This window comes from Dermacentor albipictus, chromosome 5 (assembly GCF_038994185.2).
Source record: "Dermacentor albipictus isolate Rhodes 1998 colony chromosome 5, USDA_Dalb.pri_finalv2, whole genome shotgun sequence".
NCBI lineage: Eukaryota > Metazoa > Arthropoda > Arachnida > Ixodida > Ixodidae > Dermacentor > Dermacentor albipictus.
This window is the reverse complement of record NC_091825.1, coordinates 104,287,318-104,312,407: the sequence shown is the minus strand read 5'-3', so window position 1 is coordinate 104,312,407 and position 25,090 is coordinate 104,287,318. Positions and strand designations below refer to the sequence as shown.

General features: G+C 47.3%; 2 protein-coding genes across 2 annotated transcripts in view; one reads left to right on the top strand and one right to left on the bottom strand.

Moving 5' to 3' along the window:
* LOC135905919 (metabotropic glutamate receptor 1-like) overlaps window positions 1–18,783 on the top strand; it is a 49,798-nt gene extending 31,015 nt beyond the window's left edge. Inside the window, exons 4-10 of the mRNA XM_065437036.2 lie at window positions 5,901–6,147; window positions 9,156–9,391; window positions 10,352–10,598; window positions 12,482–12,656; window positions 14,811–14,937; window positions 16,879–17,357; window positions 18,205–18,783. Of these exons, the coding sequence (XP_065293108.1) occupies window positions 5,901–6,147; window positions 9,156–9,391; window positions 10,352–10,598; window positions 12,482–12,656; window positions 14,811–14,937; window positions 16,879–17,357; window positions 18,205–18,672 (1,979 nt within the window). The 3' untranslated portion in view covers window positions 18,673–18,783. The remainder of the gene's footprint in view (window positions 1–5,900; window positions 6,148–9,155; window positions 9,392–10,351; window positions 10,599–12,481; window positions 12,657–14,810; window positions 14,938–16,878; window positions 17,358–18,204) is intronic.
* The window catches only part of LOC135905920 (transmembrane protein 135-like), a 192,189-nt gene that overhangs the window by 18,218 nt on the left and 148,881 nt on the right, over window positions 1–25,090 (bottom strand). The window lies entirely within an intron of this gene.

The following is a 25,090-nucleotide window of genomic DNA, read 5'->3' as shown; positions in this document are numbered from 1 at the left end:
ACTGTTTTTGCGGTGAAAGCCGATTTGCAGGTATGCGTTTCTTCATGCCATTAATCAATACGAACTTGTGCATTAGTACGAGGATGGAATATACGCACCAAACCAGCGCTCTATAGCGAGATTAGTGGCTCCGCCTGGAGAAGACATTTTCGTGGGCTATAGGCTTACTGTTTTTGCGGTGAAAGCCTATTTGCGATATGCGTTTATTCATGCTGTTAATCAATGAGAACTCGTGCATTAGTACGAGGATGGAATATACGCACCAAACCAGCGCTCTATAGCGAGATTAGTGGCTCCGCCTGGAGAAGACATTTTCGTGGGCTATAGGCTTACTGTTTTTGCGGTGAAAGCCTATTTGCGATATGCGTTTATTCATGCTGTTAATCAATGAGAACTCGTGCATTAGTACGAGGATGGAATATACGCACCAAACCAGCGCTCTATAGGGAGATTAGTGGCTCCGTCTGGAGAAGACATTTTAGTGGGCTATAGGCTTACTGTTTTTGCGGTGAAAGCCTATTTGCGATATGCGTTTATTCATGCTGTTAATCAATGAGAACTCGTGCATTAGTACGAGGATGGAATATACGCACCAAACCAGCGCTCTATAGGGAGATGAGTGGCTCCGCCTGGAGAAGACATTTTCGTGGGCTATAGGCTTACTGTTTTTGCAGCGAAAGCCGATTTGCAGGTATGCGTTTATTCATGCCGTTATTCAATGAGAACTCGTGCATTAGTACGAGGATGGGATGTACGCGACAAACCAGCACTCTGTAGGGAGGTGAGTGGCTCCGCCTGGAAAAGACATTTTCGTTGGCTATAATCTTACTGTTTTTGCAGCGAAAGCCGATTTGCAGGTATGCGTTTCTTCATGCCATTAATCAATGAGAACTCGTGCATTAGTACGAGCATGGAATATACGCACCAAACCAGCGCTCTATAGGGAGATTAGTGGCTCCGTCTGGAGAAGACATTTTCGTGGGCTATAGGCTTACTGTTTTTGCAGCGAAAGCCGATTTGCAGGTATGCGTTTCTTCATGCCATTAATCAATAAGAACTTGTGCATTAGTACGAGGATGGGATATACGCGCCGAACCAGCGCTCTGTAGGGAGGTGAGTGGCTCCGCCTGGAAAAGACATTTTCGTGGGCTATAGGCTTACTGTTTTTGCGGTGAAAGCCGATTTGCGATATGCGTTTATTCATGCTGTTAATCAATGAGAACTCGTGCATTAGTACGAGGATGGAATATACGCGCCAAACCAGCGCTCTATAGGGAGGTGAGTGGCTCCGCCTGGAGAAGACATTTTCGTGGGCTATAGGCTTACTGTTTTTGCAGCGAAAGCCGATTTGCAGGTATGCGTTTCTTCATGCCATTAATCAATAACAACTTGTGCATTAGTACGAGGATGGGATATACGCGCCGAACCAGCGCTCTATAGGGAGATGAGTGGCTCCGCCTGGAGAAGACATTTTCGTGGGCTATAGGCTTACTGTTTTTCCAGTGAAAGCCGATTTGCAGGTATGGTTTTATTCATGCCGTTAATCAATGAGAACTCGTGCATTAGTACGAGGATGGAATATACGCGCCAAACCAGCGCTCTATAGGGAGGTGAGTGGCTCCGCGTGGAAAAGACATTTTCGTGGGCTATAGGCTTACTGTTTTTGCAGCGAAAGCCGATTTGCAGGTATGCGTTTATTCATGCCGTTATTCAATGAGAACTCGTGCATTAGTACGAGGATGGGATGTACGCGACAAACCAGCACTCTGTAGGGAGGTGAGTGGCTCCGCCTGGAGAAGACATTTTCGTGGGCTATAGGCTTACTGTTTTTGCAGCGAAAGCCAATTTGCAGGTATGCGTTTATTGATGTTGTTAATCGACAAGGGCTCGTGCATTAGCATGAAGATGTGATATGTGCGCCAAACCAACGCGAGTCGATTACCATGTTCAGTGAAATGTGCGCTTTGCGAGAGCTTTCGAGAGAAGCGAGTGAACGTATACCTTGGCAGACGTTGTTGCAGGCTATATAGGCTTACCTCTTTTCCGACAGAGCCAATCTGTGCATATCCGTGTATTCATTACTTGAATTGAAGTCCCCACGTGTATTAATTGACTGGGCAGTGAAATTCGCTCTCAACCAGCACTTTCCATAAAAGTAATTGGAGCTACCTTTGCAGATATTGTACCAGGCTAAGGTTTTTTCCGGGAAAGCTCATCTGCGCCTTTCCATTGATGACCGCGCGAATTGAATTCACTAGGTGTTTTATTTGCGTTGACCAGCGCTTTCGAGAGAAGCGAGTGGACCGACTTTCGCAAACATTTTAACAGGTTATAGGCTTACTTTTCAGCAAAAGTCGACCTGCTTATATCTCTTTATTCATCGCGTGAATTGAGGTCACCACGTGTATTAATTAGCATGGGACGGGAATTTTACGCCGATGCAGCGCTTTCAATGGAAGTGAGTGGACCTACCTTCGGAGTGATTGTAAGGGGCTATACACTCACCTTTATCTTCAGGCAAAGTCAACATGCTCATATCCGTTTATTCATCGCCTGATGTCCTCTCTTGTATTAACTAAAATGGGCAGGTGAATGTGCGCCGAACCAGAGCTATCAATCGAAGTGTGTGGACATATACCTTCGCAGACATTGTAACAGGCTAGATGCTCAATTTCCTTTTCGTGAAAGTCAGTCTGCGCACATCCATTGATTCATCGTGTGAATTGAAGTCACCATGTGTGTTAATTAGAATGGGCAGTGAATTGAACCCCAAACCAGCACTTTTGACAGAAGTGAGTGCACCTATCATCGCAGGCATATTATTATGCTAGAGGCTTACCTTTCTTCTCTAAAATCCAATCTACGCATATCCGTTTATTCATCGTGTGAATCGTTGTCAGCATGTGCATTAGCATGGGAAGTGCGCCTGGCTACACCGAGATTGTAATAGGCGATAGGCCTACCCTTTTTTCCTGTTTTCGGAAAACACGAGCTGTGCATGTCCGTTTATTCATTGCGTGAATCGACGTCTGCGCCTGACAGCTCGGGCAGTTATGTATTCGTCGAGCCATCACTCCTGAGAGACGTTAGTGTAGATGGCTACATCGACATTGTATTCAGTTATACAGTGTAAAAATGTTTACGCACTTAAGGGTGTTTTCTGGTCGCGTTGGTAACAGCCCTTACTGTTAGTGCCTTAAAAATTTACGTATACAGCACGATGACGGATCTGTAACTAGACATGCGATGACAAAAGACGTAGTTGAAAACGAATTAATCATTCAGACAGCGTTGGTGGCTCCGAAATATCCGACAGGAGAGTTTCATATCTCTCCTTGTGAAATTACCCTGTCGGATATTTTTGTGCGCCCAAGGCTGCCAGAATGATCACGTAGTTTTCAACTACGTCTTTTTTCATCGCACGTCTTGTTTGCGATCCGTTTCCGTCCTGTATAAATTTTTGCAAGGCCACTAACGGTAGGAGTGTTTGTTACCAGTGCGACTAGAAAACATCCTTAAGGGTGTAAACGTGTTTGACAGTGTATGCTTACCTGCGGAAGCTATCCTTCGCATATTGATTATTCCTTCGTGTGAATCGGCATCAGTACGTGCCTCAGCACGGCGAGCTGTGTATGCGGATACTCATCGCCTTCCAGAGAAGAGTGCTTCTGGGTACGCCGATGTTGTAACCTGCTGTTTGTAGGCTCACCTTCTTAATGTGAAGCATACTTTGCCTTATTCTCTGCAATTTGTGGCAGTTTTAGGTAAGTAGGTTACCGTGTTTTTCCACATTTATAAAAAGACAATTAAGTGTGAGCGATGGTGTATTCGCGTCTCTGCCACCGAGCTCAGCTCGGCATTTGACCATTAAACGATGATTTTTTTTCTTTTATGGGGTTTTTACAGATACGCAATACTCCCGCGAGATACAAACAGATTAGCGAGCTAAGGAGTCTATTCTAGTTGCACGGCGACGAAGAGACACACACAGAGCATCATAGAGTTCCTCTTTATTCTTCACAAGAAACACGAAAATGGTGGTAAGTTGCTTATCACCAATACGAAACACCAACCTGAACGAAATTCGATATGTTCGTATAGATATTTCCGTTCGACGATCATTTGAATAAAATGAGTTGCTGATGAAATTTTAGGTTTGGCATATCGATCCACCGTGCATGTTTCCTTCGCATTCTATGCATTTCAATGATTTGAAGCGTGTTAATGGGCACATCGTCGCTATTGGTTGGCACCAGATACTGCACGTAGTCTTCGCACTCATTCTGCTGGCGTTCCAAAGCCAAGCAGATCCTTAAACGCCCGACGCGTTCGTTTCGTGCCACTTCCTCGTCTTCTTGTGGCAACTCGCGCTGTGAGGCGTTGTGTTAGACTGCACTGTCTCCGGGTCCGAACAACTTTCCTCGGTACTTTTCTCGGAGCACGCGATGTAGAAAGTGTGCGACATTGCACCGACTTCATGATCGCCCATGTTAATCATGCTGTAACATCACTTCACCGGAGTACAACTGACATCGTTGTTTTACATACACCTCATGGCATATCCATATATATACGTGCGATTCCATAACACGTAATCCCTGATGATGTCACAATCTATGCTTATCTCGTTTAACGCTCGTCCACCACCTATGTAAAAAGCAACAATTGCTTAGCCGTTAGCAAGCGTCCAATGGTCGCTGTAGAAACTCTGCCGTTGACGCCACACGGCCGTCTACCAGGTGGTCGTCGCCTTCCTGCTGTCGTCACATGCATGTGTGCTCATGACCCACACGAACTATTTAATTTACACGGACACGTTTGGTGTACCTGGTATCGCTTTGCGGAACACGAAACAATGCTAGATATAGCTTTGCGAAATAAGACCGCAATAAGATCTCCATTTTTTTTTCCTGCAAATACTGCCATGGTGAATGTTGTTTACATTATGGTTGTGCACAATACGCACACTACTCTGTGGAGTCTAAGGGAAACTCAAGGCTGAGAGAACAAACACAAGAGCAGGTGACGCCACTATGGAGCGGGTTAAAATTTAGTGTGACAGCGATACGCGCTTGAGCAGCTTTTTCTCGAAAGACAGAGCTTATCGAGCCAAGGTGTTCTAGCGTATCTCTGCTATTCGACTCCTTCGTAATGAATACAATCCCGCTAGCACGCATGAGGAAATCAGCTTCGCGAAAATCGATAACGTCCAGAAATATACCTGAAAGAAAGAGACAGTATTTTCTTAAAGGAATTAAAGCGACAAGCGTCTTTCCTCACTCTCCCTAGCTTTCGTTTGAATATAGTCAGCCCGTTGACGTCATGTCAGGCCAAGTTGCAGCTGTAGCAGGTTTTTCCTCAAGCCAAACAACGGCTACAGCAGCGAGTGCTGTTGAAAACTTGTTTCGGTTTATTTTTAGTGAATCAGTAAAGAAGAAGAAGTATTTTAATGATTGCAAAATGTAGAGAGGTCGGCCGGATAATGGAGAATCTGGCCTGCTACTCTACGTAGGGGAAGAGGGGAAGAAAAAGGGTCACAATGGGGGATGATAATGGGAGGAACGAGGTGAAGGACACATTACACAACTGGTATCACAGGCGTGAGTCCAGGCCCGTGTCACCTAGGAAACGTGAAAGTGCACGCATTGTCTCTGTCGTCTGCCAACTCTGTGGCCATGCGCCTAGCAAAAGGCCCTCCGACAGTGGTCCATTTCGTAAATGTCTCAATGTATCTTCCATTGTCAGTGGGGGATGATAATGGGAGGAACGAGGTGAAGGACACATTACACAACTGGTATCACAGGCGTGATCGAGTCCAGGCCCGTGTCACCTAGGAAACGTGAAGTTTTACAGATAAACTTGGGAGAGACAGTCACCGCTCATTTCACTCCCGGACGCAGATGTTGCGAACGAAGCCGCCTTGGCAGAGTTCATGGTGGTGTCCAAGGACCGAGGCGTCTGCATCGCGCAATTTCTGGCACTGAGCTCCAGCGCGACGAACACGGAGTACTACGAGGCGATAGCCAACCTGCAGAAATACGAGAGCAGCCGAGTGGTGGTGTGCTTCTGCTCCTCCGTCACCGTCGTCAGGCTGCTCAGCGTCATTCGCGACACGAACATCACGGGACGCTTCACGCTCCTCGTAAGGTGAGTCGGCTGTGATCGCTGTGTGTTCGGTTTCTTATTGCGATAACAATTGTATGGAAACTCCAAGCGAATTTTCGCCCTCGGCGTCCCCTGGGGTTCCGTATATATTTAGGCATATGTATGCAACATACCACGCAATGCTATATGACATGGGGTATATACTTATTGCCGCGTCATGCTATCACTAAAGTCTCTTATACCAGGTCTTACATTCTTGACAAAATCATTCTTCAGGATGTTGAGAATGGCCACCCACAAACAACTGTCATTAAAGAAAACACCGACAGCACATGCCTTTTATCTTAAATCTTCTAAGGCTTAAACATTAAAAGTGCGAAACAACAACCGAGCTCAAAGGTGAAAATGATGTAATTGACGTGGCTGTGCACTACCTACGGGAACGGCCCAGAAAACAGGTTTGAACTATACCCGATACGGAAAAGTGGTGGTAAAGTCGCTATGAAAAACGTTGGTTTTAATTAATAAGCACATATGAAATCGCCCGATGGCAACATTCGAACAGAGGACCCCTGGCACAACAGCTCGTTTTTCCTTAGCTTACGCTTGCTTCAATTCATACTGCTACTACAGCTGCGAGCCTTACACTTCGTATAATAATCTAACACGTTGCTCTCGCATTCATTTCTTCGCCCTTATAGTGAAACTGTAATATTTTTTTGTTCTTGTTTCTTTTGTCTGTGTTTGTGTCTTTGCTTGATTGCTTCTTTGCTTGTTTGTTGGTTTGTCTGTTTCCTTGCTTGTCTTTTGGTTTGTCTGTGTCCCTCTCCGTCTGTCTGTTTCTTTCTTTCTTGCTTTCTTTCTTCCTTTCTTTCTTTCTTTCCGTTCGTTCGTTCGGTCGTTCTGCCCTGCCTAGCGTTCGTGACACGAAAGTAACAGGCGCGGAGTTTTCAAGAAAGTAAACGAAGTCAAGTTAGATGACGAATATAGTTTGTTATGACGAAAGTAAGCCCCAAAGGGTGTAACTGTATTTAGAGTGTATTAGTATTCTCAAAGCTTACGCCGACATCACCTCTTTCACGTGACCTCTGACGATTCTCCTACGTCATTGTTATTCCTCTCTTGGCTCGCACAAACTCCTTCCCCTGCCTTGAATTCCACGTCGACGGCTGCAGTGAAGACCGGCAGCCGTCGTAGTACCATGCTAGTACCATCAGTACCGTGCTAATGCATTCAAAAAACTTGGTGTAATAGGAACGGCGAACTCTATAGCTCCTCCTATCCCAGAACTACAACTGTGAGAGCAAAAACTATCTACCACAACCCGGGTTGGCGCTCTTCGGCGTGGACAGGTTGATATCGACGCGTGTACTCATCTTTTATTCTCGAAGACAGCATTTCAGCCGCTAACTTGAGTTATCGCTCAGCGCAAGACGCGCCTGCATGATTTGGAACTTACTTGAATGTTATGGTTGATTCTGTCTGTGTATGTTCTCGCCGAATCGTTTATAATCAGATTATAACCACGCGAACTGTGAGGTAGTTTCTGGAAGGCACGCGGGCACCAGCGAATACTCTGGAGCTTTCGACGAGTCGTGTGTGAAAGCCGACGCGCTTGACCCGCCGATCAGATTTCGACGATCGCAGACTGCGCTCGCCGCTATCGTTGTGATTTAATGCCGACTGTTTTCGGGGCGCAGAGTCGCCCAATAAAGAGATAGTTTCGTGATTCCCCGCTTTCGCTACTGTGTTCTTCACCGTCACTACAACGTTACAAGTGACAATATAGGTACTTGAAGGGGTGCTAGATTTTATATGGACACTCCAGGCGCATTTTTGCCGTCGCCGTCGCCGTGATGTTTCGTACAAAGTCCAAGGGCGATAGCACCGTCACCTCGTGTCGCATGCTGTATGTGCGAGTGAAAGCACTCGATGGAAGCCGGCGATGGAAGGAAGCGGAGCGCAAACACACCGTCTTCCGTCGCGCGAAAGGACGTGGGGTCAAGGGAAGGTGGGATGTGGGGCGGCGTTGTGCTCCGGCAGCAACTGCGCATTTCACGACCTGGCGCAAAGGCAGCTGTCTATTACGGCTCAATCTCGCGCGCCGTATATGAAGGAAAGCGGGGAGGCAGCGCCGTGGGAAGTGGGGGGGGGGGGGGGGGGCTTGGCTTCTACTTCGCTAACAAGTGCGTACTTTGCACGGCCGCGCGTGGTCGCGCGCCATATCTTGAAAAGGACCTGCAGACAGCTCATACCTTTGTGCGCGCTGTGTTATCGCCGCTCTAGCGTTGTAACGATAGGCCGCACGAAGGTCACTTCGCTCGCTGCTGCTGCCGCACTTGCTCTAACCATCGTTTGGACAGCGAATGTCCGCGCTCATCGAGTGTGATGTGTCCATGTTTGCTTGTGCGCGCTGACACGACGCTTGTTATTTCAGTTGGTGAGCGAATGTTTCCGAGTTTATACGACCGAGAAAACTACTATCCTTACTTCGTTAGCTGTCCACTAATTTGCTATCGCAATCGATGCTTCGCCTTTCGGGCGAAACTGCGACTTTTTTTTGTTATTGGCCCTTGAAAAATGGAGCTCATAAATACTTATGCGCCCTTTGGAGACGCATACGTATTGTCAGGAGAATGCGAGACGAATACGTTGAGCTGCGTATGATTTATTCACTCGTGTAAAAAAATGACATGCATTACTTTGTTTCGCTAATCATTACACTCTGCGTAACACTGCGATTTGCATGCATAGTTGGAACTTCTTACAACTTTCGTCGAACATTCGTGCGAATTTTCGTCGTACTCTTCGTGCGTTTTCTATCGTCCTTTTCGGCAATGACGGGCTTCACTTGCGGGGTCTAGGCTTGAGTTTCGCGTTATCTAATTTGTCTAAATGACATGAGTTCCACTATGACGATGATTTTACTTGCGGTTCGGAAGTAACACCCTTCCCCACCTCTTCTTGCCCCGAGCTGCATAAAATTTTCTAGTGTACCACTTGTAACGCCACCACAGTGATATCTAGCATATGTCATCCCCTTTTCTCAGTGAATCATGGATGGCGGACATGGAACTTCTGACGGGCTTCGAAGAACAAGTTGCCGGTAGTCTCGCTTTCCGCAATCACGCAGAGCCAGACGATATGTTCAAGGCATACTACACGAGCCTCAACCCAGGCAACAACGTCAGAAACCCATGGTTTCCCGAGTTCTGGGAAACTAAGTTCCAGTGTTCACTTGGCCGTCAAGGTGGAACTGCTGGAAAGTATGAGCGGGAATGCACAGGTAACAGAAACACGCTGTTGTCAAACGCTCATGTAGGCATGCCATAAATTACTTGTAGCTGTGCTGAGAAACCTATAGGTGTGCGAACTACTCGAGAGCCATTCTAGAACCATTTTCACAACTGCATCTCAAAGCGCGGTCAGTCTTCGAAATTATGTCCATAATAGCCCTAGTATACGCGAATGACTAAACAATAGATAGTGCTACGCTGAGCCCGGTCAGAAGCCCTTATATTAAAGACCGTTCGTCGACTGACTAGGACCTTGACCAAAATGCGACCCTCGGAACAATTGAACCAAGTACAGACTAGCAACATCCGCTCTTCCCCAACAGAAGCCTCGCGTTGATCAGTAATGCACTGTCATGTGAGCATTGATGCGCAGCGTTGAGTTCTTCATTTTAAAAGCAAAATAAATGATATCGAGAGGCAGCTTGAACAGATAGCTTTCATGTGACGTCATGGATGCCATATTGAGACCAAATTCATACATTTCACTGCGCTGCTGGCGATAAGCTGGGAACAAATAAATCAGATTAAGGCACAGCTTCTCACCTCGCTCTAGCCATACTCTCACCGTTGTCACAGTACTCACATGGCGATGGGTTTGACGTCACTGCAAACCATCTACTAAGCATCGATTCCGTATAGCCTCCACTTCAGATGCAGGGACCCATACTATCCATCCTAGTTACCAATGCAGCAGTGCAAATATTCTTACCGCGTAAGATTTGGAAAAAGCGAAGTATAAATTACCAGCACACTTCTCAGTTGAATGCAATGTCTGGATATCACGTTGTATTGCAATCCTTCAGGGAAAAAAAGGAGGGAAATTTTGAAACCAGCTATTCTATATTTTTCTTGATTATCTGTCTTCTCAGTGGTTATAAACGTTTTAAATTTTTTCGTCCCACATTCGTGCCTCACGATTTGCACTTACCTTTCTTTTTTTTTTTGCGCAGGGAAAGAGTCGCTCAGTGATGGCTATGAGCAAGACGCACAAATTGACGGAGTCAAAAGTGCCATCTACCTGGTCGCTCGGGCACTGCACAACATGTTGCAAGACTACTGCCAGACGAGCGTCGACAAGAATTGCTATCGGCACATCCACGTCAACGGCGACCAGTTTTTCGAATACCTCGAAGACGCAGCCCCTGTGTACCAGCGAAGCATACCTGAGCTCAATAAAGAACGCAGTGCGACCCCGTGGTACGTACTGCATGCCTTCAGACAAATAGTTTGCCATATCTTGAGGCAAACAGTGGCCACAACGATGCTTTATTATCTGAAACGCACATCACATGATTCTTTTGAAGAACAGTTGCGAACCCACCTCATATGAGCCCTCTGCTCCTGCTTAGGCAACACTGCTGCCTGCGGTGTTAATTATTTGATTAATAATTTTTAAATTAAACGCGTAGAGAGCCTCCTTTGGTTAGCAGCATGATGATCTACATGGGAAGAGAAGTGAAAGGAAGGAGCGATCTTTCCTTTCACTTTTCTTACTTCCCATGTAGATCGCGCTGCCAACCAACGACGCAAAATTGCCAACATGCCCGTTCAGCTACCCTTACGCAGAAAACAGTTGAAATTCGAAGGCAGCAATATGCAGCAGCATCGGTTGCTGGGTTCCATATAATAGTGCGCCTCTTTTTATTTCCCCCTTGAAAATAAATATTGCGTCACAGCTTCAACTTCTAATTAAGTCACAACTTCAACTTCTAACAGTGTACACGATTGCGACACTAGCGTAACACGTTGGTGCAAGACAGGATCACGCGCGTAAGCAAAATTTTGCAGTCACTTTATCATACGCTAAAGAAAATGAAGGCGAAACAGGGTGCGAGACGGGGCTAATTGGTATTCCATGCTGAAGTGACTAGCGCAGGAGGGGGCACGGGGCACCAAAGGGCGACAAGGACAAACGCACTTGTTTTTGTCCATGTCTTGTCCTTGCGCTCGTGCTTCCGCTTGTCCTTGTCGCCATTTTGTGCCCCGTGTCCACTCCTGCGCTAGTCACTTCAGCATGAAGGCGAAAGCTTGTGCGCTCACGAGACGCTCATTAAATTACTTGACATTCTCATTCGAATGCGTTGTTACTTACTCTTACTTGTTTTCCCCCACCAAAGCTCGCCGGTTCGGATGCCTTAGTTAACTCTATTCAAATTACCTGTGTCTTAATTAACTTCGCCTTGAATAACGTAAAAGGTCGTGGGCTCGACTCCTACCAATGGTCGCGGGTTGGACTCCCATCAATGTTGGTGCCATAACGCCGGACATAGGATTTTTCGTTCCGTGAGCCACTTAAGGCTTTAGCCTTAAAGCTTAAGGGGGTAAGTGGCCTCTAGTGAGCCGATGTAGGCGGCTAGCACATAGCATACAGAGGAGAGAGGGAGAGTAAGCGGGACTACCGGCATTTCTTCTCCTCTACTCCTATAGGCGTGTCGTGTTCGCTATAAACGAACGCTAAGTCGATTCGGACGCCATTTGATGAAAGCTCACGCGCTACGTGTAAACGGGGATGCATCCCATCAAAGTGACGCATTGCAAAACTTGAGCCGCGCTGTCACATTCACGTAAACGCCGAGTTCTTTACCTCAAACATATATAGTATTAAATAGTTTCGGTGTCCAGATATCGTGTAAGGTAAAACTATTCCATTCTGATTTTATTCCAACCTCCTGACGTCAAATTTATGTAATTTATGTAAGAAGGAGCTGGCAAAAGCGTGGCACGCGCTCCGGTGTTGCTGCATAGAGAAAATGGCTGCCGCTGCTCGCACATATGCCAATTATGTTACGTGCATGTGCAGGGAGCGCAATAGACGAACTCCTCACACATTCGCCTGTGTAGGAGTTAGAAAGAGAGGAATGTCCCGCTTAACGTCGGGCAGAACTAGCACTGCATGCTGGACAAAACAAAACATTGGACGAAGCGGGAAAGAGGCGCTGGTTACATTGCGGTTTAAGTGTGCGCTCCTTGGTGATAGTCTATACCAGTTACTGTTTCATATTACCAACAAATTTGCGCTTACCTTTATGTGGCATCAAATAACCACATTCATTTCTTGTATTTGTGCTTTCTTCCCTAAGGTACGACGTGGTTAATTTCGTCAAGTCCGAGGACGGAAAATACGGCATCAAGACCGTCGCGTCGTGGTCCGACAACCAGCTCACGGTGCTCAAGACGCCCGAGTGGAACGCGCAGGGCAGCACCGAGGTTCCTCTGTCCGAGTGCGGAAGGCCGTGTCCACTTGGACACGTGAAGGTATGTGGCTTCGCGGTTTCACAAGCAGTTACGAGCACTGCAACTGTGATATTGGATTTGATTTGATTGCGTCAAGTTCCATAAAATTGTAGAGGCACATGGGAGACCTTTAAAAGCTACGGCTGCTTGTGTTGTCGCCGCCGTTGCTATTGTTGTTGTTGCTGCTGCTGTCGTCGTCGTCGTTGTTGTTGTTGCTGTCGTCGTTGCTGGTGTTGCTGTCGTCGTCGTCGTCGTCGTCGTTGCTGTCGTCGTCATTGCTGTCGTCGCTGTCATCGCCGTTGCTGTCGTCGTCGTCGTCGTCGTTGCTGTCGTCTCGGACACTCCTACACAGCATGTCTTTTCATTGCTCGTTTGCGTCACGTTGCCGGCCGTCGCCGTAGAAAAGCTGCGTTCCGTGTGCATCGATATCATCGTGTTGTAGCCAGCTTTCCAAGTACTTATGTTCTTCGTGGTAGCTGCATCGGCGTATCCAGCTGAGTGGCGCTCCTCTCTTGTTCAGCGAAACGGAGCCTTCGGGCGGCGTTACCATCAGTGGGTGTCGATAGGCCCGGTACGTTTCTTGACTAAAGCACGGGTTATCTTCTCAGGGATGACCGCGCCTTTCTGTTTATCCATTCATTTCCTGGTAGACCGGAAGCCCCACACGATGGTTAATAATTGCTACGGTCCCGAACACAGCAATATAAGCAGCGCAACTTCTATCTGACCTCACATCATTAACAGCCTGCACTCGCTCACAGATTGACATCCATTGATACTCTACAGCATCATCTACATTCGGAGAAACCGCAGGACTTCGCGGACTGGAGCTGTGCTTTTATCACAAAGTCATTGCAGGCACTTACAAGTACTTCGAGTGGAACAGCAACAAGGCAGCTGTGACCGGGAATGCTCCGGGTACTATAGAGCTTGGTGACTGGCTGATTCATTTTCCGGCTTTAACTTTTTGCCTCCGTCAAGATTAACTTTCAACCAGTCAATCTGTTTATTTCACGTGAACTGAATGAGGCAATGCCCTTTTAAAGCTGTGGGTGCACTTTGGCAATGGCTACTTCATTCAAGTAATCCCGTTTCTTTTGCAGAAAGATACAGAACGGTGGCAGGCAACCCCTCCAGACAATGCAGTTACGAAAACTGCGCGTGAAAAATTCGAGCAAATAAACACTCATGTCTAGGAATTTTGTACAACACAACCCACCAGCTCAACGCAATGGGCAACACTTTCGAAAATTCCATTTCAGAAGGTCGACCCAGTTTCAAAGACACTTTGTTAGCAACGTCGGGAGGGCACTTACTTCTAACATGCGCATGCGCAGTTACGAGGCTTAGTCAGCACTTAGTACTCTACTACAGTAATGTTTTGGTCCTGAGAAAAACACTGCTTTAAAGCAAAAGCAAAGTTAGGACAAGTGCCGTTAATGTTTGTGTTGTTAGGAGGAAATACCCTCTCGAGTTCTTGATTGAAGCTTGATGAAACTGGGCCAATCTTATGAAATATATATATATATATATATATATATATATTTGAAAACATTGCCCATTGAATTACGCTGGCTTATTGCAGTGAGGTACAATACATTTTTACAAATGGCAATGTCCAAAATTCCTGGACATGCGGAACGCAGCGTTTCTGCTCACATTACCATCACCATAATGTCGTTCAGGTAATACAGCCGTATGACCTAAAATTTCATATACTTATAAGTCATAAATGAAAAAAGGCCAGATGCTGATTTGTTAAATAATTAAATGTTTGGAATAACCGAATGTTTGTATTGCTAACCAGCCCCGAAATGCGCAATTTCTTTAAGCCGCAGAACTATTATGTATGAGTGCGGTGTTATTCTGTCTCAGGTATTCTTTTTCTCTACCCTTTCTTTATTACGCCTTGGTGTCAGCACGAGACTCGAATTTAGAAGAAAGGGGCACACGGGGCTTGGGAAGACCACAACTATAGCTTGGTCGGTGGCCATAAATGAAGAAAAGAGCGCGAATAGATATGCTCACTTCCCGAATGCAGAAGCCATGGGTGTTAAGTTCGTCTTTACTCTCACCGCTCTTGAAGCGGTGTCTGCCACAACTACTGAAGCCTCACGTAAAAAGGGGAGGCGAAGATGTCACTATATTTACGTGCCGGTCGTTCTCCTTGCGCAGATCCACGAATCGATCACAAACCCGTGCTGCTGGAAATGCGTACAGTGCGCCGACAACCAGTACGTGGTGGACGATTACATCTGCGCCCAGTGCAAGCAGGGAACGTGGCCGAACGAGAACATGGATGGTGCGCTGAGCTTTAATTACACATAGAGCCTTACGTGCATGCCAATGTCGAGCCTTACGGATGTATAAATTTAGAGTACCTTGGAGATAAAACTGTTGTGTGTACTCGAAAGGTCTTCCTTATAGCAGCTCTTAGAATTGGTGCGCGTTAAAAAAAAAAACACAGGCTGTCGAAATTAATCCGGAGTTTCCCATTACGGCATGCCTTTTTACCATACCGTGTTTTGGGCATGTGAAACATCGGAATGTTTAGTCTTAGAGCGCAGCTCTTTGGCGTCCGTTCCTGGGTTTCGCGTCGTCGTCGGCGTTGTCGTCGGCCTCGTAACCAGCTCCGCCCCCCTTTCATCCCCCCAGCGCTAGCAGCGACCGACTGATACCGCTGGATGCCGCTGACGCCGCTAGAGAGTCAAGATAACGTGACTGCATAGAACACCGTCGCCGCCATGCAGAAAGAGGAGGAAAGGGTCCCCCCCCCCCTGTTCTTGTGTGGCGGATAGGGTGCTCTTCAGTTGCCGACGCGCCGGTTATTTCACGTAGGCCCCGGCACGTCGACGAATACGTGACCACCTTCCCACGGCTAGACCTGGTTCTTAGCGCTGCGGAAGCGAGGGTATCATATTGTTTGTGTCGGCATCGGCGGCGTTGTCCCTGAAACCAACTCCGCAGCTGGGGTTGACTCACTATCGGCGTCAGCGGCATCAGTCAGTCGCTGCTATCTCTTCCCTCCTCCCTTTATCGTGTTGTCCGCTTGCTGCGCGCGCTTCTGCCCCCATCGTTTGCCGCTGGGTGTACACGCCGCCCCCCTCCCCCCTCTTCCTGCGAGTCTCCGGTTGTCAAAGCGCCGGCTCGAACTTAATTCCTTTCTTCGCTCCTCCTCCAATGCAACCCCTGTGCGGTGGCAATCAGAGAGCCAGATCGGTGGCGGCGGATCTGTATATGTGCACCGCCCGAGCCGAAATTGCCGCTGCCGTTCGCCCTGTGCGGTGGCAATCAGAGAGCCAGATCGGTGGCGGCGGATCTGTATATGTGCACCGCCCGAGCCGAAATTGCCGCTGCCGTTCGCCACTGCGAAATTATCTGCCAGTTCTTTAAATAAAAAAAAATTCTGTGATAGCGCATACATGTGTTGCTCGATTTCTTTGCCTCAATCTATCGAAAAGGTGAAACAGCTTATTTGCTGCGCTCAAATTTCGCATTAGGAAGTAACGTAATCGTCGGTAATTTTTTTTTTCTTAACAGCTAGCTAATTTAAAGGCAGACATGACCTGTAACCGGTAGCACACGCTGTTCAGGTGATACGCGGACTAGCGAAAAATGTCACGGACCAAACATTGGCGCAGCGGCACATTGTCTTATGCTAACCGAACCGCGCACACAGTTCGTCCAAGTGAATCTCGATTGTGGATCCCATGAACGAAGTCGTTGCCGATAGCAGGCTAATTGCACTGGGACCTACCTATACCAACTACAAGGGAAACTTGAGAGAGTTTGCGGTGCTTCATGTTTTGGAAGGTAACAGCGCTAAACGGACAAGGACTTAGGCACAGAAGAACACGACACTCAGAATTCCCCCACAACTTTCGCAATAAGGTGTTCTTCAATCAGCGTGTACACATAAAGGGCACACACCGCATTGTCAGGAGCTGTTAAACGCGATGACACTTTAAGTTCTCGCTTTTACTAAATAAAGTACGGGGCATTACACCTTGAAAGAGCGGCAGAGAGAATCCACTAGCCCGACAGACACCTTGCACCAGTGCTACCGGCGTACTCCCTGAGTAAAACTTGTTTTTTTTTTTACATCGCTTTCGATTCCTGTGCCCGAACGACGTCCCGCAGCTTGTACAAAATAAAACTTCCGGAACAAGAACGTTTCGCAGACTCTCGAAACATACCTCCCCTCTCTCCCCCACCAAACGTTTGCGTTATTACACGCTCGCAGGTTGTGACTCGATCCCTCAGAAGTACGCACAGTGGACCGAGACCGCGTCCGTAATGGTCTTGGTCATCTCTGTCCTGTCCATTACAAACACCGTCTGCACGACGGCCATCTTCATCCGGTACGCCCACTCGCCCATCGTCAAGACGACGTCGCGAGCGCTGTCCTTCCTCGTGCTGGCGGGTGTCCTGCTCAGCGAGGCGGGCACCTTCGCCGTCGTCTCGAAGCCCTCCGTGACGTCCTGCCTCCTCGAGCGACTCTGTCCCGTGCTGGGGGTGGCCACGGTGTACGCGGCCATCTTCGCCAAGACCTACGGGCTCTGCCGCGTCCTGTCGTTGGCCGAGAGGCAGGGCTTCCCTGCGGCCGTCAACGCGCGGATCGTGAGCAGCGGGACGCAGCTGGCCATCGCGGGAGGCCTGGTGGCCCTGCAGTTCTTCACCACGGCCGCCATGCTCGCCTTCCAGAGACCGGGAACCGTACAAGTAGGTCATTGTGGCGCGTATTCGTGTGCGCCCGAACGTGCTATAAACGTACCCAGTTACGAGAATGCTGTCGGGGTTGTCTAAAGTGTGTCCCTGCGTCTGTGCAAGAGGACTCTCGCAAGCAACTGAAAAGCGATTTTCTGAGACAGCGCGAAGGGCACATGCCCAAGAAACTATTGTCCAGCAGGTGCACTACTACTCTCTTTGAATTAGTTATGTTGGAATCGATCTATATCATGGCTTCAAAGCGAAAACCAAATAAAAATAAACGCGGGATATAGCACACCTAGCTAGCACATTGTTTGTTACAAATGTTGAGAACTGAGGTTTACGTTTGTCCATGGGGAGCTTGCAACATTCACCTACACATATACATGTTGTTATGACTTATTGATTTACTGATCACTGGCTACAATATACTATTCAATAATATCGTTGTTCCAAGGAGATGTGGTAAAATAATTACATAAATTGGAATGTAGTATATTCAGCTATAATAACGTAGGAGGAGGAGGAGGAGGAGGAGGAAATAAAGAGGGATGGCACGGATGTTAACCAGAAATGCGTCTGATTGGCACCCTGCTCTGGGGGACGGGAAAGAGGGAATAGAAAGATGAGATAGAGAGAGAGAGGGTGAGCCGTGGTGAGCTCGCGCACGCACGCGGAAGTTCTGAGCGAGTCAAAGATGTTCACATAGGCCAGTCACCCTCAATAAAGGACAAAAGTGCCTATTGTAACGCATTATTATTTTATTATAACGTATATAATCCAAAATTGGTCATTTGTAAGACGTTGTTTCGCAAATACACTGCGGCCCTTGCACTTACCATCCGCACTCCTGCCGCAGGTCTACCCGGCACCGAATCGTTCTGTTCTCATCTGCGACTCGACCGACCTCGCCCATTTCCTGCCGTGGGGTTACAACTTCCTCCTGATGGCCCTGTGCACGGTGTGCGCCTTCAAGGTCAGGAATCTTCAGACCAGCTTCAACGAGGCCAAGATGATCGGTTTCGCGATGTACGCGACGGCGATCATATGGGTCGCTTACCTGGCCGTGTACGTCGGCAGCGAGAACAACCGGAAGTTGTCGCTCTGCCTCGCCATAAGCGGGTCCTCTCAGGTGCTCGTCGCGCTCCTCTTCCTGACCAAGATATACGCACTCCTCTCCGAGACCGTGAAGAACGCCTGCTGCTCCGTGCTCGGCGCTCGACCAGAAGCAGCCAGCACTGTCTCGATAGTCCAGGATATCGGACGTGAGGGCCCGCAGAGCCCCAGCGGGTCGCTCGAGAGTTTGGCTCAAGATAAAATAAACTGATGCGTTCTGTGCCCGTTCCTAAGCGTATCATGGCCGCAGCTTCGTAAGAACAGGAGCTGCCGCGTCCCTTTCTCCATATCCTTGTTCACCCGACTCCTGCCTATTTTTGCAAGCACCGTAGAGATTTCCAAAAAAATGGAAAGTAAAGTGCAAAGTATGGGGGTTATCGACTTTTGTCCCAGTGCATTTCTTTTTTTATTATTATTCGGACAGTTTACTATGCGGCATATGAGTGTAACAAAAGGAAAGGGTGCACACCAAAAACAGCAGCAACAACTTGAGACTTACAGAACTTGTCAAACTGCCGTTCTGGTTGATAAGTTACTAAATACAAAATAAATCAGCTGCATAAGAATTCAGTGTAATGAGATCCTTGTGAGAAACGTATTCGTCTCAGTGAAACATGACGCACGTAATGGCCATCTGCGTTATATTTTAGCATTTAAAACTGTCGTCTTGAGAGCGTTCAACGCTTACAAGTCCAATTGTTCACGCGTGTCGCCCGCTCTCTTTATGAGGTCATCACGAAGAAAAAAAGAAAAAAGAGACAAAAAAAGCAAGAAAGCTGTCGGTAAATTTCCTATTCTTTCTCCAGAAAACGAAGCAGTATGCAGCGTTGCTTGGAAATTGGCAATAAGTTTTAACCGCAATCTCATATCGATCGTATGCCGGTCCGAGCTGCTCAACATGAGATAGCGCTGTGCCATTTTTTTTACTCAACGCTTAATTGACTTACTTTTCTCTTTGCCACCATCGACGAAGAAACCAACTGCCTGTTGCGGGGCCCACTTGGTCAACGCAACAGGAGTAAATAACGAGAGCACGAGACTGCGGCTCGACACTCTGTTCCGATGGAGTGTGGCTCCTCAGTGGAATCGTGTCGTCATGCACGTGTCCCTACGACGTGTGCGTTCCTCAGCGACCAAGTATCGCCTTCTTATTTTCGAGCAGTCTCGGAGGCAGTGTCAAGAGCCGGACTCATTCAGGAATCATTTATATTATGGAGTTCAACGTCCAAAAACTGCACAGTTTTTGCACAAGGGACGCCTCAGCAAAGCCACAAGGAAAGGAAAAACAACACAACGCACAAGGAAGAAAGGCACAATGCACAAGGAAAAACTGCAGAAGGGACGCCGTAGCAGAGAGTGCCAGGTTTATTTCGACCGAGTGGGGTTCTTTAAACGGACACTAAAGAGAAACACCTTAACCGGTTTATCACTGATAAAAAATGTGGTGTTGCGGTCCTTGCCGTATGCCGAGCACAGCCGGACTAGCTGCAGGAAAGAACCGAGCGGTGACTCCCATGGCGGGCATGATAACAGCAACAACAACCTTCATTATATGTCAGCAGCCTACATATATAGCGAACACTTATGTGACAAGTGACGTCACTTACAGGCGTTCCCGACATCAGGGCCACAGCGCCAGACAACGTGGACGTGTATGGTATGGTATGGCATAGGCGCTATCACCGCAAAAGTCTTCTTTCAAAACTGCATTTTCGCTCATTTCGCGGTAATATAGGTTGATTTTTACAAAAGACGATTAAGGCCAAACTAGCCAACACCGAAACCCCAGTGCCGTTACGTCGGTGTGACGTGACCAATCTCAAGCTATTTTCACGTGTTTTGCTCATCGTGTCTTAGCAGAAGTTCATGAAACTTGCTTAAGTACACAATCTTTGGCTCTTTTAGAACTTAATGTAGCCCGTCTTTATCGATAGCAAGTTAACTAGGTCCGAGAAAACGCCTCCAGAAATCTATGAAGTCACCTAATTAGAGCTGACTACACGGCGAGGTGGTTGGAGAAGTTGCCAAGTGCGTCGCCACCTGCTCTTCGTCTTTTTTTTTTCTTTTAGTCATTTATGTCTTACCGAACCCCCTCCAACGGTAAGATTGACATTTTCTTTTCTTTTTTGGTATTGTAGGAGAGTAATTCATTAATGGCAGCTCAGCATATTTCTTTATTTTTATAATTCCTTAACGATCACCTAAACCTAGGCTTTCAAGCAATTCAGCATTTTGCCCCCCCAGTGGAATCCGGCCGCCGCCCCCGAGAATCGATCCTGCGACTTCGCAGAGCAGCCCAACGCCATCGCCTCTGAGCAAAGGCCGCATCCCAACCTTAAGTGAAGTGAAAAAGAATTGTGCACGTATACAACGCACGTGTTGTAACCTTTGTGAAGCGAAGCTTTTTCGTAAAGCGGTTCTCTCGTGTGCACGTGCTCTCGTAGAGCACGTGCACGTGATACGCGACCGTGACGTACGCGCCAATCGCTTCAAAGAGCTACTCGCCGTTGCCCCGAGATAAGTATATGCGTGATGACTAATTAAAGCATGAGGCTGCTATACTGGGAGACCGAGGTTCAATCCCACCATTAAGCACGTGATTGTTTTATTTTCTCTATGTAAGCTGTTTAGCAAGACAGCAGCGGCAGCCACGGTTAGCGAACTGCAAGAAGGCTAGGAATCTTCTAGTCGTTTTATTACCTTTATAAACTGATGTAAGGATTCGCTTACTAACTAAATGAACAAGCACAGTGTCACGCGCGCACAAGCAAACGTGAACACATCTCACTCGATGACCGCCAACACTCGCTTTCAGAACGCTGGCGTGATGAAAGGAGAAACCGTATGGAACGTCACTTCTTCTTCGGTTGCACCCTCTGGCATCTTTCTACTTACGGGTTGCACCCTTAAGTAGAACGATGCCGCAAACGTATTTTTCTAACCAGTTAGCTGCTACTTGGAAAAGCTCAGCTACGCATCGGCGCACCGTCATTGTTTTTCGAAGCTGACTGTGCTTCAAACGCTTTAAACATCTGCATTGCACTGAGATTACACGACAACGTCAAAAGCCCGTGCAACAAGGGACACAAGCTGTGAGACTACAATGCTGTAAAAACAACGTTCACTTTTTGTCACATAATTATTCGTCCGCAAACCTGCAGCATACACGCGTGTCAAAAGGCGTGCACGATTGGCGCCGCGGTAATTTGCGTCCCGACTCGAATGAAGCGGGAACACCGATTCGCGTTGGCTTTTTCATCGCTTAATTCGTCATCGATGAGTGCACACGCATTCCGGCTCCACAATTGTCTACACGTAGCTCATGACGAGCCGCAAAATCGATGCTTCTCAGCGCAAGCCGTCAAATGGGATTATGATGAATGCGGTGTTTTGTGGCACAAGTGCCAAGTAATTATGACCTAAATAGCGCCAGGCGAGTGCTAACTAGTTTGCACTTGCGGCAATGATATTATGAGAGGTACAGATCTAAGTGGCTGTAAAGGAGCCTAAAAAAACACTCGCTGTAATGCGCCTAAAATCTACATGTAATAAGGTTATGGCAAGGACTGATGAAGGGTACTACGAGCACGAAAGATGCATTGCGAAAGAATGATGTGATATACTAAAACATGGCTACGCCCGAAGGCGAGGGGATCGAATCCCGGCTTGCGGCGGCCGCATTTCCATGGGAGGTGAAATGAAAAAAACGCCCGGAGGGCATGCGTTGGGCGGACGTTAAAGAACCCCAGCTGGTCGAAATTAATCTGAAGTCCCCCACTACGGCGTGCCTTATAATCATGTCGTGGTTCTGGCACTTAAAAACACCAGAATTTTTTTAGTACTGAAATATGTCAGAGGCAAAAATTTGGAAGGACCACTATTGCCTCAACAATGCACTTGAAACGCAAATGCCTGGAGCCATGTGTTATACAAACCACTACTACCAAGCGGAAAGTTCGCTAGTGAAAAACAGACGAAGGTGCTTAATATGACCAACTCAATTCCGCTTATTCCTCCTAATCTCAACTAGAACTCTATCTGCTCGAACGTGATAAGTTTTTCTATCTTATCGTTATGTTTATTATTCTTTCTTTTCATCGCTGGCTGCAGGCTCTATAAGTTTTTCTTTATCCCTTCCAAATTTCCCCGCTGTAGATTAGTGCTGGCACTTTGTTCTTTTCAAGGATAGCTGTATAGCAGAACGAATGCGAGGAAAAGAAAACATTCGAGGGCGGCGAAGGATTAGTTGGTGACGAGGATAGGAAATTTCCAGGCGCATAGCGCGGGTTCGGTTGACGCAGGTAATGGGTGACAGGAGATCGCTGCGGAAGGCCCTCTTCCTGCAATGACGCCTAATTGGGCTGATCAGAAAAAACGCGCGTTTTAGCATACAATCGCCGCTCTGCACAGCCACCGCTATATGCGATTGCCAAGGGTTCCACCTGCGCACGTACAACACGTCATGAGGCTGTGGACGTCACCCCTGCCATAGCAGGAGCGCGCAAGCTTGGAGGCAAGAAGCCCCGTCGGGGTCTGTTTATCGCAGGCGTTTGCAACGATGATCTGCTTGAACCAAGTGACCTATTGTGTACTCTCGCATAAGCGAAGTGAGCAAAGAGTTTGCATCCGTTCGTTAGAACGAGGTCTTTACTTCGGCGGCTTCGGAAAAAGGGATTCTCGCATCCGCATCGGCAGGCTCGTTGCAGGCACATCGCAATGTTCGGGTGCCCGCTGGAAAGTTACTCAGTGACCGTTTCGTTGCGCAAGATGGAATAGCTGTGCGGCTTTTATGGCCATGGGTATAATACTGGCCTCTTCTAGGTTTATTAAATTTTTTTTTCATTTTCCGCTTGGACTGCCACGCGGCGTAATGCAGGGATGAAATTATATGTGGCCCGTGTAATGCGGATACTGCAACAGCGACTGGTGAAACGCATTGTCCACGATTCACCGTTCATAGCCGTCAGGTTGATTGGTTTTTAAAATGAATTTTCACGGACCGCCTTAGTCCCAGAGCATATGCATGTCCTTTTCCCGTAAAAAAAAATGGAAAAAGAAAGAAAAAAAGAACGAAAGAAAAACCAATGCCTTGCATTGTGTATTTTGCATCAAAATGTATATATATCGTTGGACGCCTTGCTGACGAGCTCGGATTTCACGAACCAACTACAGGCCGTCCAGAGGGCCCGCGACGTCGCGGAGAGCCACCAACTTGACTGGGGAGCCTTCGCTTCCCCCCAGCCAAATTCCTCAGGACACTCTAATAAACTTCTTGTCACTGTCACTATCGTTCACTCACGCAGGGTCAAGCAGGGGACGAAGTGAACAGCTTCCCATATGGCAACAAGTTTTTCGGCTGTTAAAGACGGCCTGTGGCCCGTTTTGAACGGACAAGAGTCACTTATCTAGTTGGTGGCATCCGAAAGACCACTATCGAAACGCATAAAGTGACGGATCTGCCTGTGTGTTAGCGTAGTTTAATCGTTGCCTAGGCACCTAGCCCCCCTGGACCAACCTGCATGTAAACAAGAACGCGTTCAGTACTGTAAACTTGTGATCGCGCCAACTCTCGCACTCAAGAGATGTTTGATCGTCATAGAATAACGAAAATTAATCACCTCTGTAACTACCGCCTAGCGCAATCATACTCATTAGCTAATAGACACAATAACTCATTCTATGTTGACCTGTCAATGTTAAAAAAAAACGCAGTATATCTACAACATACGCTGTCCGGAAACATGGATTGTTCCCTACACCAGAAAATAATTATTACTTTCGATCAATAGCTTACGTGCTCCCCCGCCTGTTAAACAAATTTTCAGAGAATAATGCTGATCTCACCCAGCTACCACGGGATGATATCTTTCTCTCATCGAATAAAACTACTGATTCTTTGCTATCGTAATTACTTGTTGAGGTGTCTTAAACGTTGCATTTGCTTGAGTTAAAATGTGTGATCTTGTCGTGCATAGAAAATTACCCAAACGAGTAAGGTGTTTTAATTATCTTGTCTGCATTTCATGGTGCTTAGAAAACGCGCTTTATGTTTGTCTGCTCCTCATAAAGTGAACGGGATCTTGCATACACTTCAGTTCCTTGATATGTCGTATGTCGTTGCTAATATAGAGCCCATTGCCTCGTCAAGCTCCTTGTAAATGTAGATTTTAGTGGTTGCGCCATCCTTTTTTGTAAGGAAACAAATTCTTTGATTTGATTTGATGTATGGCTCAAGTACTCACAAAGCATTCTTGCGCTGATTTTAAGTATTCGCTCTCAAAGCACGGATAGTTATTGACCGCTTCTTATTACCCTTCATCGTCGCTTTTGTTTAGAAAATTTGCAAACCCGCACATTCTTCGTGTAAGAAAAGCCCTCTGGTGGCGAGCGCGGGCTCAATCCCTGACAATCTCTTCTCGTTCCAGTATCTCTTCTCCTTTCTCGGTATCTTTTAAATGCGTAAGCTTTTCTACGCCTGCTCAACGAGCAAACCCGTCCCTCCGTCACGTAAAAGATCGCTTTCGAGATAAGAGCCTCAGCAGCGATTTAATTGTACTTCTCGCTGCCTCTCGCGTCAACTCTAACTAAGCGGCGAGAACACGGCGCACACGAAGCTATCAGCACTCGGT